Raw genomic sequence first — 15,788 nt, 5'->3', positions numbered from 1 at the left:
TAGGCTGGCAGGTAGATCGTTCGATCCATTAGATCAACAGATTGATAGATCGATTGACAGATCAATAGACACCCTGAGAGATCAATAGAGACTGATAGATCGATAGGCTGGCAGGTAGATCGATCCATTAGATCAACAGATTGATAGATCAATAGACTGACAGATCAATAGACACCCCGAGAGATCAACAGAGCCTGGGAGATCGACAGGCTGGCAGGTAGATCGTTCGATCCATTAGATCAACAGATTGATAGATCGATTGACAGATCAATAGAGACCGACTGATTGACAGTGCCAGGGAGAGGCCGTCAGAGCGGTTGGGGGATCAATAAGGTGATTGATCGATCGATCAGAGAGAGGCACTGACAGATCAAGGGAGCAGCCAATAGATCACCAGGCGGGCCGATAGGTTGGCACACGGCTCGAGTGATTGACTGACCGTCTGCTGGAGCCAGGGAGAGACCGACAGATCGATGGACAGATCGGTCGATCGCTAGATCCACTGATTGTGATAGAGGGATCGATAGATTGATGGCCCAATCGCCAGATGATCACTAGAGGGTCCCTGGTGCCTTCCTCGGTCCCTTCCCTCCATCTCCTGGATCCCACGATCCCTCCCTTGGTCCGCCCGTCCCTCAGCCCTTCCCCCATCCCTTGGCAGATCTGGATCCTCTCCCACCGCCCTCTGACCCACCCCTCGGCTCTACCGGGTCCCTCCCCCGCCTCCTTGGATCCTTCCTCACCCATCCCTTGACCCTTCCTCATCCATCCCGTGGCCCATCCTGGGATCCAACCTTCATCCCTTCCTCCAAACCATCCCTTGACCCTTCCTCATCCATCCCATGGCCCATCCTTGGATTCTTCTTCCAAACCATCCCTTGATCCTTCCTCATCCATCCCTTGGCCCATCCTGGGATCCGACCCTCACCCCTTCCTCCAAACCACCCTTGGATCCTTCCTCAGCCATTCCTTGATCCTTCCTCATCCATCCCATTCCCATCCTTGATCCTTCTTCACTCATCCCTTGGCCCATCCTTGGATCCAACCCTCACTCCTTCCTCCAAACCATCCCCTGACCCTTCCTCATTCATCCTTGAGATCCTTCCTCATCCATCCCATGGCCCATCCTTGATCCTTCCTCATCCATCCCATGGCCCATCCTTGGATCCTTCCTCCAAACCATCCCTTGATCCTTCCTTGATCCTTCCTCATCCATCCCATGGCCCACCCTGGGATCCGACCCTCACTCCTTCCTCCAAACCACCCCTTGACCCTTCCTCAACCATCCCTTGACCCTTCCTCATCCATCCTTGGCCCATCCTCGACCCTTCCTCATCCATCCCATGGCCCATCCTTGGATTCTTCTTCCAAACCATCCCTTGACCCTTCCTCATCCATCCCTTGGCCCATCCTTGGATCTTTCTTCCAAACCCCACCCCTTGACCCATCCTTGCCCATCCGTCCCATGTCCCATCCTTGACCCTTCCTCATCCATCCCGTGGCCCATCCTGGGATCCAACCTTCATCCCTTCCTCCAAACCATCCCTTGATCCTTCCTCATCCATCCCATGGCCCATCCTTGGATCTGACCCTCACCCCTTCCTCCAAACCATCCCTTGACCCATCCTTGGCCCTTCCTTGCCCATCCCTTGACCCATCCTTGCCCATCCCTACCCATCCCTTGCCTCATCCTTCAACCTCGTCTCCTCCCTCCCTCCTCCAGCCGACCCAGCTGTCCCCCCCGCCGCCACCTCCACCCCTCATCCCACCATGACCTTCGTGGAGCTGCTGGCCCGCCTGGGCGGGATGGGCCGCTTCCAGGTGACCTACGTAGCCGCCTTGGCCCTTCCGCTGCTGATGCTGGCCAGCCACAACCTCCTGCAGAACTTCACCGCCGGCGTCCCCGAGCATCATTGCCGACCTCGACCTGTGGCCAACGTTAGCGCCGGGGACATCCCGCTCCACGTCTCCATCCCCTCGGACGACCACCACCGTCCCCAGCAGTGCCGGCGTTACGTTGAACCCCAATGGCATCTCTTGGGGGTCAACGGTACGGTCAATGGCATGGCCAAGGGCATGGTCAATGGTACGGTCAACGGGGTGGTCAACGGTATGGTCAAGGGCATGGTCAAGGGCATGGCCAACGGTACAGTCAACGGCATGGCCAACGGCATGGCCAACGAGGCGCCCACCGAGCCTTGCCGCGACGGTTGGACCTACCACGACGGCGTCTTCGCTCACACCATCGTTACCGAGGTGCGGGGTGACCCCCAGCCCCCCCCGGGTGGTGGGGTGGGGACCCAGGTGACCCCAGCGTTGACCCCCCCGCCCCCTCCCCCCCCCTCCCCCCTCGTGTCCTCTCGCGGTGGCAGTGGGACCTGGTGTGCGAGTCCAAGGCGTTGAGGCAGGTGGCTCAATCCATCTACATGGCCGGGATCCTCCTGGGCTCCGGGCTCTTCGGGATCCTCTCCGACAAGTGCGTGGTCATCCCAGAGCTGTACTGGGAGGAAATGGGGGAAACTGGGAGTGGGATGAGAGGAGGGGCTGTCCTCCTCTCCTTCTAGCCCCTGGTGTCCCAGTGTCCCCTTTGCCCCCAGGGTGGGTCTGTCCCAGTATGGCTTGTCCCATGTCCCCAAGTCACTCATCCCAGTATTCCCAGTGCCCACATCCCCCATCCCAGTGGACCCAGAACCCCACCCCCCCCACCCCAGTGTCCCCAGCGCCCCATAGCTCCCATTCCAGTACCACCAGTTCCTCCAGCCCCTATCCCAGTGTCCCATATCAGCATCCCAGTGCCTCCAGTCTCCCACCCCAGTGCACCCAGCGCCCCATATCAGCATCCCAGTGCCCCCAGTGCCCCAAGTCCCCCATCCCAGTGCCCCCAGTGTCCCATATCAGCATCCCAGTGCCCCAATCTCACATCCCAGTGCCCCCAGTGCCCCAAGTCCCCCATCCCAGTGCCCCCAGTGTCCCATATCAGCATCCCAGTGCCCCCAGTCTCCCACCGCAGTGCCCCCAGCACCCCATATCAGCATCCCAGTGCCCCCCGCATCCCATATCTCCCATCCCAGCACCGCCAGCATCTCCCGCCCCAGTGCTCCCAGCGCCCCCTATCAGCATCCCAGTGCCCCCAGTCCCCCACCCCAGTGCCCCCAGCACCCTGTATCAATATCCCAGTGCCCCCAGTCCCCCACCCCAGTGCCCCCAGCACCCTGTATCAATATCCCAGTGCCCCCAGTCCCCCACCCCAGTGCCCCCAGCACCCTGTATCAATATCCCAGTACCCCCAGTCCCCCACCCCAGTGCCCCCAGCACCCTGTATCAGCATCCCAGTGCCCCCAGCGCCCCCTATCAGCATCCCAGTGCCCCATATCAGTATCCCAGTGCCCCCAGTCTCCCAGCCCAGTGCCCCCAGTGCCATGTCCCAGCAGGTTCGGGCGCCGGGCGCTGCTGACCTGGTGTTACCTGCAGCTGGGGGTGACGGGGGCCGGCACCGCGGCTGCCCCCACCTTCATCATCTACTGCCTCTGCCGCTTCCTGGCGGGCCTGGCCATGGCCGGCGTCTCCCTCAACTCCGCGTCCCTCTGTGAGGAGACCACCCCCATCCCGCGGGAAGCACCCGGATCTCTGCCCCACCACCCTGGGGGGGGCTGGGCCCCAACCCTACCACCCTTGACCCATGGGAGGTTCTCAAGCCCCAACCCAACCACCTTTGACCCATGGGAGGACTCTGGGCCCCAATCCTACCACCCTTGACCCATGGGAGGACCCCAGGACCCAACTCCCCCACCGCTGACCCATGGGAGGACCCCAGAACCCAACCCCACCACCCTTGACCCATGGGAGGACCCCAGGACCCAACCCTACTACCCTTGACCCATGGGAGGACCCCAGGACCCAACCCTACTACCCTTGACCCATGGGAGGACCCCAACTCCCCCACTGTTGACCCATGGGAGGACCCCAGGACCCAACCCTACCACCCTTGACCCATGGGAGGACCCCAACCCTACCACCCTTGACCCATGGGAGGACTCTGGGCCCCAATACTACCACCCTTGACCCATGGGAGGACCCCAGGACCCAACCCCACCACCCTTGACCCATGGGAGGACCCCAGGACCCAACCCTACTACCCTTGACCCATGGGAGGACCCCAACTCCCCCACCGCTGACCCATGGGAGGACCCCAGAACCCAACCCCACCACCCTTGACCCATGGGAGGACCCCAGGACCCAACCCTACTACCCTTGACCCATGGGAGGACCCCAGGACCCAACCCTACTACCCTTGACCCATGGGAGGACCCCAACTCCCCCACTGTTGACCCATGGGAGGACCCCAGGACCCAACCCTACCACCCTTGACCCATGGGAGGACCCCAACTCCCCCACTGTTGACCCATGGGAGGACCCCAGGACCCAACCCTACCACCCTTGACCCATGGGAGGACCCCATGGCCCAACCCCACCCCCCTTGACCCATGGGAGCACCCCAGGCCCCAACCCCACCACCGCTGACCCACAGAAGACCCTCACACGGTCCTGCTTGCCTCTACCCCCCACCACCCTTTGCAAAGCCCCCAAGGCACCCATCCTCCCACCCCCACCCCACGGCAGGGGACACCCTCCCTCCCCCATCCCCGCTCGGCCCTACCCCATGGGATAGACCCCCCACCCCCCCTCCCCACCCCCTCCCACGGACTCACGGTTGCCTGCAGGCATGGAGTGGATCCCGACGGAAGCGCGCGCCGTGGTGGGGACCATCAACGGGTACTGCTACACCTTCGGGCAGTTCGTCCTGGCCGCCGTGGCCTTCGGCCTCCCCCACTGGCGCTGGCTCCAACTCGTCGTCTCCCTCCCCTTCTTCCTCTTCTTCCTCTACTCCTGGTACGGAGATCCCGGGTGTCCCGGTGGTCCCGCGCGCCCACCCCCCTCGATTTTTGGGGTGATCAGGTGGACGTTGGGCTGCTGGGTTCCTGGGGGGGGGGGATACCTGGGGCTTCAGGGGGTGGTGGGAGGTGGAGGATGGGGGCTGGCCCCCCCCCGATCCCCCGGGATCCCCATCCCCTGTGATCCTGATCCCTCGTGATCCCGATCCCCCGTGATCCCGATCCACACACCCCACCCCCCCTCAAAGGCTGTTCGTGGAGTCGGCGCGGTGGCAGGTGATTTCGGGGAGACCCGAACTGGCCCTCAAGGGGCTCCGCAAAGTCGCCCGCCTCAACGGCAGGAAGGAGGAGGGGGACAAACTCAGCGAGGAGGTGATCGGCTCGTCCCTCTGATCCCTAAGACACACCCAGATCCCCTTGATCTACCCCCCAGATCCCCTTGATCCACCCCCCCAGATCCCCTTGATCCACCCCCCAGCCTCCCCAGATCCCCACCCCCAGCTCCCCTGTATCCTCCCCTGCACCCCCACAGCCACCCCAATCCCTCCAGATCCCCCAAATCTCACTAGATCCGCCAAATTCTTCCAGACACACACCCCCTACTCCCTTAGATTCCCCCCCCCCTCATTTTCCCTTAGATCCCCCCCATTTCCTCTCTGATCAGCCTAGATCCCCCCAGACATGCTCTATCCCTTATGGAAACCTCTGACACCCCCTTAGATCCCTCTCAGATCCTTCCTGATCACCTGGATCTCCCCACATTTCCCGTGTCCTTCTTAGATCTCGCCAGCACGCCATGCCCAGTCCACCTGAGATCACTTCTACCCTTCCTAGATCCCTCTGATCATACCCCAATCCCTCTAATCCCCTCTAGATCACCTGGATCCCCTCCTAAGGCCCCTTGTATCCCTCCTAGATCCCTCTGATCCCACCCTAATCCCCTCCAGATCACCCAGATCCCTCCTGCCTCTTCTGGATCCCACCAACCCCACTACCCCCACCCAGATCCCCATTATCCCTCCCACCCCCTGGTTCCTCTCCCCCCCCCCCTCGGATCCCTCCTAGATCCCTCTTGATCCCACCCTAATCCCCTCCAGATCTCACTAGATCCTTCCTGCCTCTTCTGGATCCCACCAACCCCACTACCCCCACCTAGGTCCCCATTATCCCTCCCACCCCCTGGTTCCTCTCCCCCCCACCTCGGATCCCTCCTAGATCCCTCTTGATCCCACCCTAATCCCCTCCAGATCTCACTAGATCCTTCCTGCCTCTTCTGGATCCCACCAACCCCACTACCCCCACCTAGGTCCCCATTATCCCTCCCACCCCCTGGTTCCTCTCGCCCCCGCCTCGGATCCCTCCTAGATCCCTCTTGATCCCACCCTAATCCCCTCCAGATCTCACTAGATCCTTCCTGCCTCTTCTGGATCCCACCAACCCCACTACCCCCACCCAGATCCCCATTATCCCTCCTGGCTCCCTCCCATCCCCTGGTTCCTCTCCCCCCCCCCTCGGATCCCTCCTAGATCCCTCCTAGATCCCTCCTAGATCCCTCCTAGATCTCCCCCGATCCCTTTCCCGCAGGCGCTGCGGACACTGGTGCGCCCGGAGCCGCCGCTGCCGGGGGGGGCCCTGGCTGCCCTGCTCCGCACGCGCGGGATGAGGACGGTCTCCTGCGGCGTCTCCTTTGTCTGGCAAGTGGTTGGGCTCAAAATCCACATTTTTGGGCAAAATCCAAATTTGGGGGGGGCCAAACTCCACCTTTTTGGGCAAAATCCAAATTTTGGGGGCCAAAAACCACCTTTGTGAGCAAAAAAAAAAAAAATTGGGGGGGGCAAACTCCACCTTTTGGGGCAAACCCCCAAACTTTTGGGGCCAAACTCCACCTTTTTGAGCAAAAAAAACAAATTTTGGGGGCAAAACTCCACCTTTTGGGGCAAACCCCCCAGATTTTGGGGGACCAAAATGCACTGTTTTGAGGCCAAAATCCACCTTTTTGGGCAAAACCTCAACTTTTGGGGGGCAAACTTCACCTTTTTAGTCAGAACCCAAATTTTGGGGGCCCAAATTCCACCTTTTGGGGCAAACCCCCACATTTTGGGGGGGCAAAACTCCACCTTTTTGGGCAAACCCCAAATTTGGGGGAGCAAAATGCACTATTTTGGGGCAAACCCCAACTTTTTTGGGCCAAACTCCAACTTTTTTGGGCAAACCATCAACTTTTAGGGGGCAAACTCCACCTTTTTGAGCAAAACCCAAATTTTAAAGCCAAACTCCACCTTTCTGGGCAAACCCCAACTTGTGGGGGACCAAAATGCACTGTTTTGGGGCAAAAAACAACTTTTTTGGGGGTCAAACCACAACTTTTGGGGGCAAAACTGCAACTTTTGGGGCCAAACCTCAACTTTTGGGGGCAAACCCCAACTTCTGCGAACCAAACCTCACATTTCTGGGGCAAACTCCAACTTTTGGAGGACCAAAATGCGCTATTTTGGGGCAAAACTCAACTTTTGGGGGCCAAACCACAACTTTTTGGGGGTCAAACCACAATTTTTGGGGCAAAAACCAACTTTTGGGGGCCAAACCTCACCTTTTTGGGGCAACCCCCAACTTTTGGAGGACCAAAATGTGCTATTTTGGGGCAAAACTCAACTTTCGGGGGCCAAACCACAACTTTTTGGGGAAAACTCCAACTTTTTTTGGGTCAAACCACAACTTTTTGGGGCAAACTCCAACTTTTGGGGCCAAATCCCAACTTTTGGGGGCCAAACCTCACCTTTTGGGGGCAACCCCCAACTTTTGGAGGACCAAAATGTGCTATTTGGGGGCAAAACTCAACTTTCGGGGGCCAAACCACAACTTTTTGGGGAAAACTCCAACTTTTTTTGGGTCAAACCACAACTTTTTGGGGCAAACTCCAACTTTTGGGGCCAAATCCCAACTTTTGGGGGCCAAACCTCACCTTTTTGGGCAAACCCCAACTTTTGGAGGACCAAAATGCTCTATTTTGGAGCAAACCTCAACTTTCGGGGGTCAAACCACAACTTTTGGGGGCAAACCCCAACTTTTTTGGGCCAAACTCCCCCTCTTTAGGACAAGACTCACCTTTTTTGGGGTCAACCGGCACTTTTTGGGGACCAGCCCCACCGTTTTGGTCTTGGTGACCTCTCGTGGGTTTTGTGTTGAAATGTTGGGTTTTGGTGGTAGGTTCTCCACCAGCTTCGCCTATTATGGGCTGGCCATGGATCTACAGGGCTTCGGGGTGGACATCTACCTGAGCCAACTGGTCTTCGGGGCTGTGGACATCCCGGCCAAACTGGTCTCGGTGCTGGTCATCAGCTGCGTGGGGCGGCGGGTGGCCCAGGGCGGCTCCTTGGCGCTCGCCGGCATCTGCATCCTCGCCAACATCGTCGTGCCGATGGGTGGGCACCGGGGGGTGGAGGGGGTGGTGGTCGTGGGGAGATGGAGGGGGGGTGAGGACAGAAGGGTGGAGGGATGGAGGACAAGGGGGTGGAGGACCAAGGGGTGGGGGGATGGAGGACAAGGGGTGGGGGACAAGGGGGTGGAGGACCAAGGGGTGGAGGACCAAGGGGTGGGGGGATGGAGGACAAGGGGTGGGGGACAAGGGGGTGGAGGACCAAGGGGTGGAGTGGTGGAGGACAAGGGGATGGAGGACCAAGGGGGTGGAGGACCAAGGGCTGGAGGACCAAGGGGTGGGGGGATGGAGCACAAGGGGTGGGGGAAAAGGGGGTGGAGAACCAAGGGCTGGAGGACCAAGGGGTGGAGGGATGGAGCACAAGGGGTGGGGGAAAAGGGGGTGGAGGACAAGGGGGTGGAGGACCAAGGGGTGGAGGACCAAGGGGTGGAGTGGTGGAGGACAAGGGGATGGAGGACCAAGGGGGTGGAGGACCAAGGGCTGGAGGACCAAGGGGTGGGGGGATGGAGGACAAGGGGTGGAGGACAAGGGGGTGGAGGACCAAGGGGTGGAGTGGGGGAGGACAAGGGGGTGAAGGACAAGGGGGTGGAGGACCAAGGGCTGGAGGACCAAGGGCTGGAGGACCAAGGGGTGGGGGGATGGAGGACAAGGGGGTGGAGGACCAAGGGGTGGAGTGGTGAAGGACCAAGGGGGTGGGGGACCAAGGGGTGGAGTGGTGGAGGACAAGGGGGTGAAGGACAAGGGGATGGAGGACCAAGGGGTGGGGGGATGGAGGACAATGGGATGGAGGACAATAGGATGGGGGACAAGGGGGTGGGGGACAAGGGGCTGGAGGACCAAGGGGTGGAGGACCAAGGGGTGGAGGACCAAGGGGTGGGGGGATGGAGGACAAGGGGGTGGAGGACCAAGGGGTGGAGGACCAAGGGGTGGGGGGATGGAGGACAAGGGGTGGAGGACAAGGGGTGGAGGACAAGGGGGTGGAGGACCAAGGGCTGGAGGACCAAGGGCTGGAGGACCAAGGGGTGGGGGGATGGAGGACAAGGGGGTGGAGGACCAAGGGGGTGGAGGACAAAGGGTTGGAGGATGACGGAGTAGAGGACAATGGGGTGGAGAGAAGGAGGAGAACGGGGTGGAGGCACCAAGGTTGGAGAGGAGGACCCTTGGTGGGTCACCGAGGAGCGCCAGGGGCAGGAGGTGCGAGACCTCCCACCCCGTCCCCAGAGCTGCAGATGCTGCGCATGGCCTTTGCCGTCGTTGGGAAGGGTTCCTTGGCCGCCTCCTTCAACTGCGCCTACATCTTCTCGGGCGAGCTCTTCCCCACCGTCATCAGGTGGGTGGGTGTCACCTCCAGGGGCTGCCGGCGCCACAGCCCCTCCCCCCAGCCACCCGTCTGCTCCTCCAGCTGCTCAACCATCTGCCAACCCACCTATGGAGGGGGTTGCACTTCTCCAGCCGTCCACCATCAACCCCCCTGTCCCTCAACTTCTTCACCCAACCTCATCCATCAACCCTTCCACCCACCCATCAACCCCTCCAACCCTCAAGTTCTCCATCCATCCACCTCTCCATCCACCCAACCACCCTCCATCCACCCCTCTCTCCCACCCTCAACCCCTCCATCCATCCAACCACCACCAACCCCTCCAACCCTCAAGTTCTCCATCCATCCACCTCTCCACCCATCCCACCACCTCTCCACCCATCCCACCACCTCTCCACCCATCCAACCACCTCTTCATCCATCCATCTCTCCATCCACTCACTCATCTCTCCAGCCCTCAAGTTCTCCATCCATCCACTCCACCATCCACTCAACCACCTCTCCACCCACCCATCAACCCCTCATCCATCCATCCAACCCCTCCATCGCTCAACCTCTCCATCCACCCAACCACCCCTCCATCCACCCATCTCTCCCACCCTCAACGCCTCCATCCATCCAACCACCACCAACCCCTCCAACCCTCAAGTTCTCCATCCATCCACCTCTCCACCCATCCATCCCTCTCTCCATCCACCCACCCATCTCTCCAACCCTCAAGTTCTCCATCCATCCACTCCACCATCCACCCAACCACCCCTCCATCCACCCCTCTCTCCCACCCTCAACCCCTCCATCCATCCAACCACCACCAACCCCTCCAACCCTCAAGTTCTCCATCCATCCAACCACCACCAACCCCTCCAACCCTCAAGTTCTCCATCCATCCACCTCTCCACCCATCCCACCACCTCTCCACCCCTCCAACCACCTCTCCATCCATCCAACCATCTCTCCGTCCACTCACTCATCTCTCCAACCCTCAACCTCTCCATCCATCCACCTCTTCATCCATCCAACCGCCTCTCCATCCATCCAACCACCTCTCCACCCATCCAACCACCTCTCCATCCATCCAACCACCTCTCCACCCATCCATCCCTCTCTCCATCCACCCACCCATCTCTCCAACCCTCAAGTTCTCCATCCATCCACTCCACCATCCACCCAACCACCCTCCATCCACCCATCTCTCCCACCCTCAACCCCTCCACCCATCCAACCACCACCAACCCTTCCATCGCTCAACCCCTCCACCCATCCAACCACCACCAACCCCTCCCACCCTCAAGCCCCCCTCCCTCCCTCCATCCGCTCCCTCTCCCCGGCACAGGCAGACGGGGATGGGCCTGGGTGGCACCATGGCCCGCGTGGGCAGCATGGTGGCCCCGCTGGTGCGCATGGCAGCCGACGTGACCCCTGTGCTGCCCCTCATCATCTATGGGGCTGCCCCCATCATCTCGGCCATCGCCACCTGCTTCCTGCCCGAGACGCGCAACATGCCCCTGCCCGAGACCGTCAAGGACGTGGAGAGACGGTGAGGAGCTCCCCGGGGAAGTGGCCTTGGCACCCCCAGGGACCCCATCCCTCTCAGATCTCCTTTGTTCCCCCGATCCTTTCGTGGTGGACACAAGGAGGTGGGGTGTGGGTGGGGAAATGCCCGTATGAAGGCCAGATTCCTTTCTTGGAGGAACCCAGAAGGTTCTGGGGTGGGAAGGGATGAAGGTTTTGGGGTACGGAAGGGTTGATGGGTTTGTGGTGGGAAGGGATGAAGGTTGGGGGAAGGGATGAAGGTTTGTGGTGGGAAGGGATGAAGGTCTGGGGAAAGGATGAAGGTCTGGGGACGGGCTGAAGGGTTTTGTGGTGGGAAGGGATGAAGGTTGGGGGAAGGGATGAAGGTTTGTGGTGGGAAGGGATGAAGGTGGGGGAAGGGATGAAGGTTTGTGGTGGGAAGGGATGAAGGTCGGGGAAGGGATGAAGGTTTGTGGTGGGAAGGGATGAAGGTTGGGGGAAGTGATGAAGGTTGGGGGAAGGGATGAAGGTTGGGGGAAGGGATGAAGGTTTGTGGTGGGAAGGGATGAAGGTCGGGGAAGGGATGAAGGTTGGGGGAAGGGATGAAGGTTTGTGGAGGGAAGGGATGAAGGTGGGGGAAGGGATGAAGGTTGGGGGAAGGGATGAAGGTTGGGGGAAGGGATGAAGGTTGGGGGAAGGGATGAAGGTTTGTGGTGGGAAGGGATGAAGGTGGGGGAAGGGATGAAGGTTTGTGGTGGGAAGGGATGAAGGTGGGGGAAGGGATGAAGGTTTGTGGTGGGAAGGGATGAAGGTGGGGGAAGGGATGAAGGTTTGTGGTGGGAAGGGATGAAGGTTGGGGGAAGGGATGAAGGTTTGTGGTGGGAAGGGATGAAGGTGGGGGAAGGGATGAAGGTTGGGGGTTGGAAGGACAAAGGTTTTGGTGTTTCTCCTCCCCCCCAGCGCGGGTCACCTCAAGGACGAGGAGGTCACCATCCCTCTGAGCACCACCAAGACCAAGGACGGCGTCTGAGAGGGAAGAAGACGGGCACTGGGGACACCTGGATCCCACCAGGCTGGTGGGGACGGGGGTCAGGACATCCCCCCCCACCCCCCACCCCCCCCCAGGTTGACCCACCCCCACCCCCACCCCTGGACGCTATTTATTTAATCTAAATAAAACCTGATCGCAACATCGATGTTTGATACCAACAGCTGCCCTCCCCCACCCCCCACCACCCCCCCAGGGGACCCAGGTGGTGGGGGTCCCCCCCCCCCGACCCCCCCCGACCCCCCCGAAAGGGACTAACGAGGATTAATTTATTAATTTATTAATTTCCTCATTATATTACCCGGCTGCCTGGGTCCTGGCTCTCAAGCTTTGGCCTTTGCCCTAATTCGGGCGATTTAGCTGCAAAATAAATCCGAAAAAGGGATTAATTCTCGTGTCAACAAGGGGTCAGCGGGGGAGGGGGGGTGGGGGAAAGCCCCTAAGGGGGCAGATTTTACCCCAAAAAAACAGGGTGGCCCAACCGCACTATCAGCCCTCGGAGAAGCCACATCCCAGCCCCTAAAAATCCATTTTTTACCCCAAAATAAAGGGTAGCATAACCATCATATCAGCCCTTGAAGAATCCACATCCCAGCCCCTAAAAATCCATTTTTTACCCAAAAACAGGGTGGCCCAAACCCACTATCAGCCCTTGAAGAAGCCACATCGCAGCCCCTAAAAATCCATTTTTTACCCCCAAAAAACAGGGTGGCACAACCTTCATATCAGCCCTCAGAGAAGCCACATCCCAGCCCCTAAACATCTGGTTTTTACCCCAAAAAATGGTGGCACAACCTTCATATCAGCCCTCAGAGAAGACACATCCCAGCCCTTAAATTGGATTTATTCACCCCAAAAAACAGTGCCACAACCTTTATATCAGCCCTCGGAGAAGCCACATCTCAGCCCCTAAATATCCATTTTTTACCCCAAAAACGGTGGCACAACCTTCATATCAGCCCTCGGAGAAGCCACATCCCAGCCCCTAAACATCCATTTTTTACCCCAAAAACCAAGGTGGCACAAACTTCATATCAGCCCTCGGAGAAGCCACATCCCAGCCCCTAAATTGGCTTTATTCACCCCAAAATAAAGGGTGGCACAACCTTCATATCAGCCCTCGGAGAAGCCACATCCCAGCCCCTAAATATCCATTTTTTACCCCCAAAAACAGGGTGGCCCAAACCCACTATCAGCCCTCGAAGAAGCCACATCGCAGCCCCTAAAAATCCATTTTTTACCCCCAAAAAACAGGGTGGCACAACCTTCAGATCAGCCCTCAGAGAAGCCACATCCCAACCCCTAAATTGGCTTTATTCACCCCAAAATACAGGGTGGCACAACCTTCATATCAGCCCTCAGAGAAGCCACATCCCAGCCCCTAAATATCCATTTTTAATCCCAAAAAACGGTGGCACAACCTTCATATCAGCCCTCGGAGAAGCCACATCCCAGTCCCTAAATATCCATTTTTTACCCCAAAAAACAGGGTGGCACAACCTTCATATCAGCCCTCGGAGAAGCCACATCCCAGCCCCTAAATATCCATTTTTTACCCCAAAAAACAGGGTGGCACAACCTTAGTATCAGCCCTCGGAGAAGCCACATCCCAGTCCCTAAATATCCATTTTTTACCCCAAAAAACAGGGTGGCACAACCTTCATATCAGCCCTCGGAGAAGCCACATCCCAGCCCCTAAAAAATCCATTTTTTATCCCAAAAAACGGTGGCACAACCTTCATATCAGCCCTCGGAGAAGCCACATCCTAGCCCCTAAATTGGCTTTATTCACCCCAAAATACAGGGTGCACAACCTTCATATCAGCCCTCAGAGAATCCACATCCCATCCCCTAAATATCCATTTTTTACCCCCAAAAACAGGGTGGCCCAAACCCACTATCAGCCCTCGAAGAAGCCACATCGCAGCCCCTAAAAATCCATTTTTTACCCCCAAAATACAGGGTGGCACAACCTTCAGATCAGCCCTCAGAGAAGCCACATCCCAGTCCCTAAATATCCATTTTTTACCCCAAAAAACGGTGGCACAACCTTCATATCAGCCCTCAGAGAAGCCACATCCCAGCCCCTAAACTGGCTTTATTCACCCCAAAATACAGGGTGGCACAACCTTCATATCAGCCCTCAGAGAAGCCACATCCCAGCCCCTAAATATCCATTTTTTACCCCAAACACCAAGGTGGCACAACCTTAATATCAGCCCTCGGAGAAGCCACATCCCAGCCCCTAAACATCCGGTTTTTACCCCAAAAAACAGGGTGGCACAACCTTTTTATCAGCCCTCGGAGAAGCCACGTCCCATCCCCTAAATATCCATTTTTTACCCCAAAAACCAAGGTGGCACAAACTTCATATCAGCCATCAGAGAAGCCACATCCCAGCCCCTAAATTGGCTTTATTCACCCCAAAATACAGGGTGGCACAACCTTCATATCAGCCCTCAGAGAAGCCACATCCCAGCCGCTAAATATCCATTTTTTACCCCAAAAAACGGTGGCACAACCTTCATACCAGCCCTCGGAGAAGCCACATCTCAGCCCCTAAATATCCATTTTTTACCCCAAAAAACGGTGCCACAACCTTCGTATCAGCCCTCAGAGAAACCACATCCCAGCCCCTAAAAATCCATTTTTTATCCCAAAAAACAGGGTGGCACAACCTTCATATCAGCCCTCGGAGAAGCCACATCGCAGCCCCTAAAAATCCATTTTTTACCCCAAAAAATGGTGGCACAACCTTCATATCAGCCCTCGGAGAAGCCACATCCCAGCCCCTAAATATCCATTTTTTACCCCAAAACCCAGCCCTCCCCTTGCCCCAACCCCGTTTTTACCCCAAAACACCCTCACTTCCACACCACCGCGTTTCCCGCCGTTTTTAGTGATTTTCACCATTTTTTAGTCATTTTTCACCATTTCTAGTAGTTTTTAGCCATTTTATTATGAAAAAAAAAGCCATTTTGGTGTCATTTGTGGTTTTTCCGGATAAGACACAACCGTGAAGCTTTGCCGGGGAAATTGGGGTGAAACCCGCCCGTTTTGGGACCTTTCGGCACCACACCCCCCACCCCGGGCAAGGAAACTGGGGAAACTCGCCCATTTTTAACCAAACCGGCCGCGTTTCCACCCAAACCGCGCACAGGGGGGGAGGAACCGTCAGGCTGGAGCCGCCGCGTCACCCAGAGCCACGGGCTGGGGGATTGGGGCAATTTTGAGCGGTTTTGGTTAATTTGGGGCTGGGTTGGCCAGTTGGGGCCATTTCTGTCATTTTTGGGGCCTTTTCAATCCTTTTTTGGTCATTTCTGGGGGTCGTTTTGGTCATTTTTTGGGCCTTTTCGATCATTTTTGGGCATTTCCAATCATCTTGGGGCCTTTTCAATCATTTTCTGGCCATTTTGGTAACTTTTGGGGCCTTTTCAATAATTTTTGGGCCATTTCAATCATTTTTGGGCCTTTTCAATCATTTTTGGGCCTTTCCAATCATTTTTGGGGCCTTTTCAATCATTTTTGGGCCTTTTCAATCATTTTTGGGCCTTTCCAATCATTTTCGGGCCTTTCCAA

The 15,788-nt window shown here is 57.7% G+C and overlaps 1 protein-coding gene across 1 annotated transcript; it reads left to right on the top strand.

The window, feature by feature from the left end:
• Nucleotides 1-1,770: 1,770 nt before the first annotated feature.
• Nucleotides 1,771-11,190, top strand: LOC130143499 (solute carrier family 22 member 6-like). Its single transcript, XM_056326177.1, has 9 exons — nt 1,771-2,256; nt 2,373-2,476; nt 3,432-3,586; nt 4,722-4,890; nt 5,141-5,264; nt 6,477-6,586; nt 8,100-8,314; nt 9,550-9,658; nt 10,983-11,190. The coding sequence occupies exons 1-9, from the start codon at nt 1,771-1,773 to the stop codon at nt 11,188-11,190; spliced, it is 1,680 nt and encodes a 559-aa protein (XP_056182152.1).
• Nucleotides 11,191-15,788: the final 4,598 nt, after the last annotated feature.

This window comes from Falco biarmicus, unplaced genomic scaffold, assembly GCF_023638135.1.
Source record: "Falco biarmicus isolate bFalBia1 unplaced genomic scaffold, bFalBia1.pri scaffold_316, whole genome shotgun sequence".
NCBI classification, from domain to species: Eukaryota; Metazoa; Chordata; class Aves; order Falconiformes; family Falconidae; genus Falco; species Falco biarmicus.
Note: the sequence above shows the minus strand (reverse complement) of the source record. Positions and strands in the feature narration are given on the sequence as shown.

Bases quoted from the DNA above. Each gene is read 5' to 3' on its own strand.
- LOC130143499 (XM_056326177.1), top strand. From the start codon at position 1,771: ATGACCTTCGTGGAGCTGCTGGCCCGCCTGGGCGGGATGGGCCGCTTC. The intron at 5,265-6,476 runs GTGATCGGCTCG...CCTTTCCCGCAG, and splicing joins GGGACAAACTCAGCGAGGAG to GCGCTGCGGACACTGGTGCG. The intron at 6,587-8,099 runs GCAAGTGGTTGG...TTTTGGTGGTAG, and splicing joins TGCGGCGTCTCCTTTGTCTG to GTTCTCCACCAGCTTCGCCT.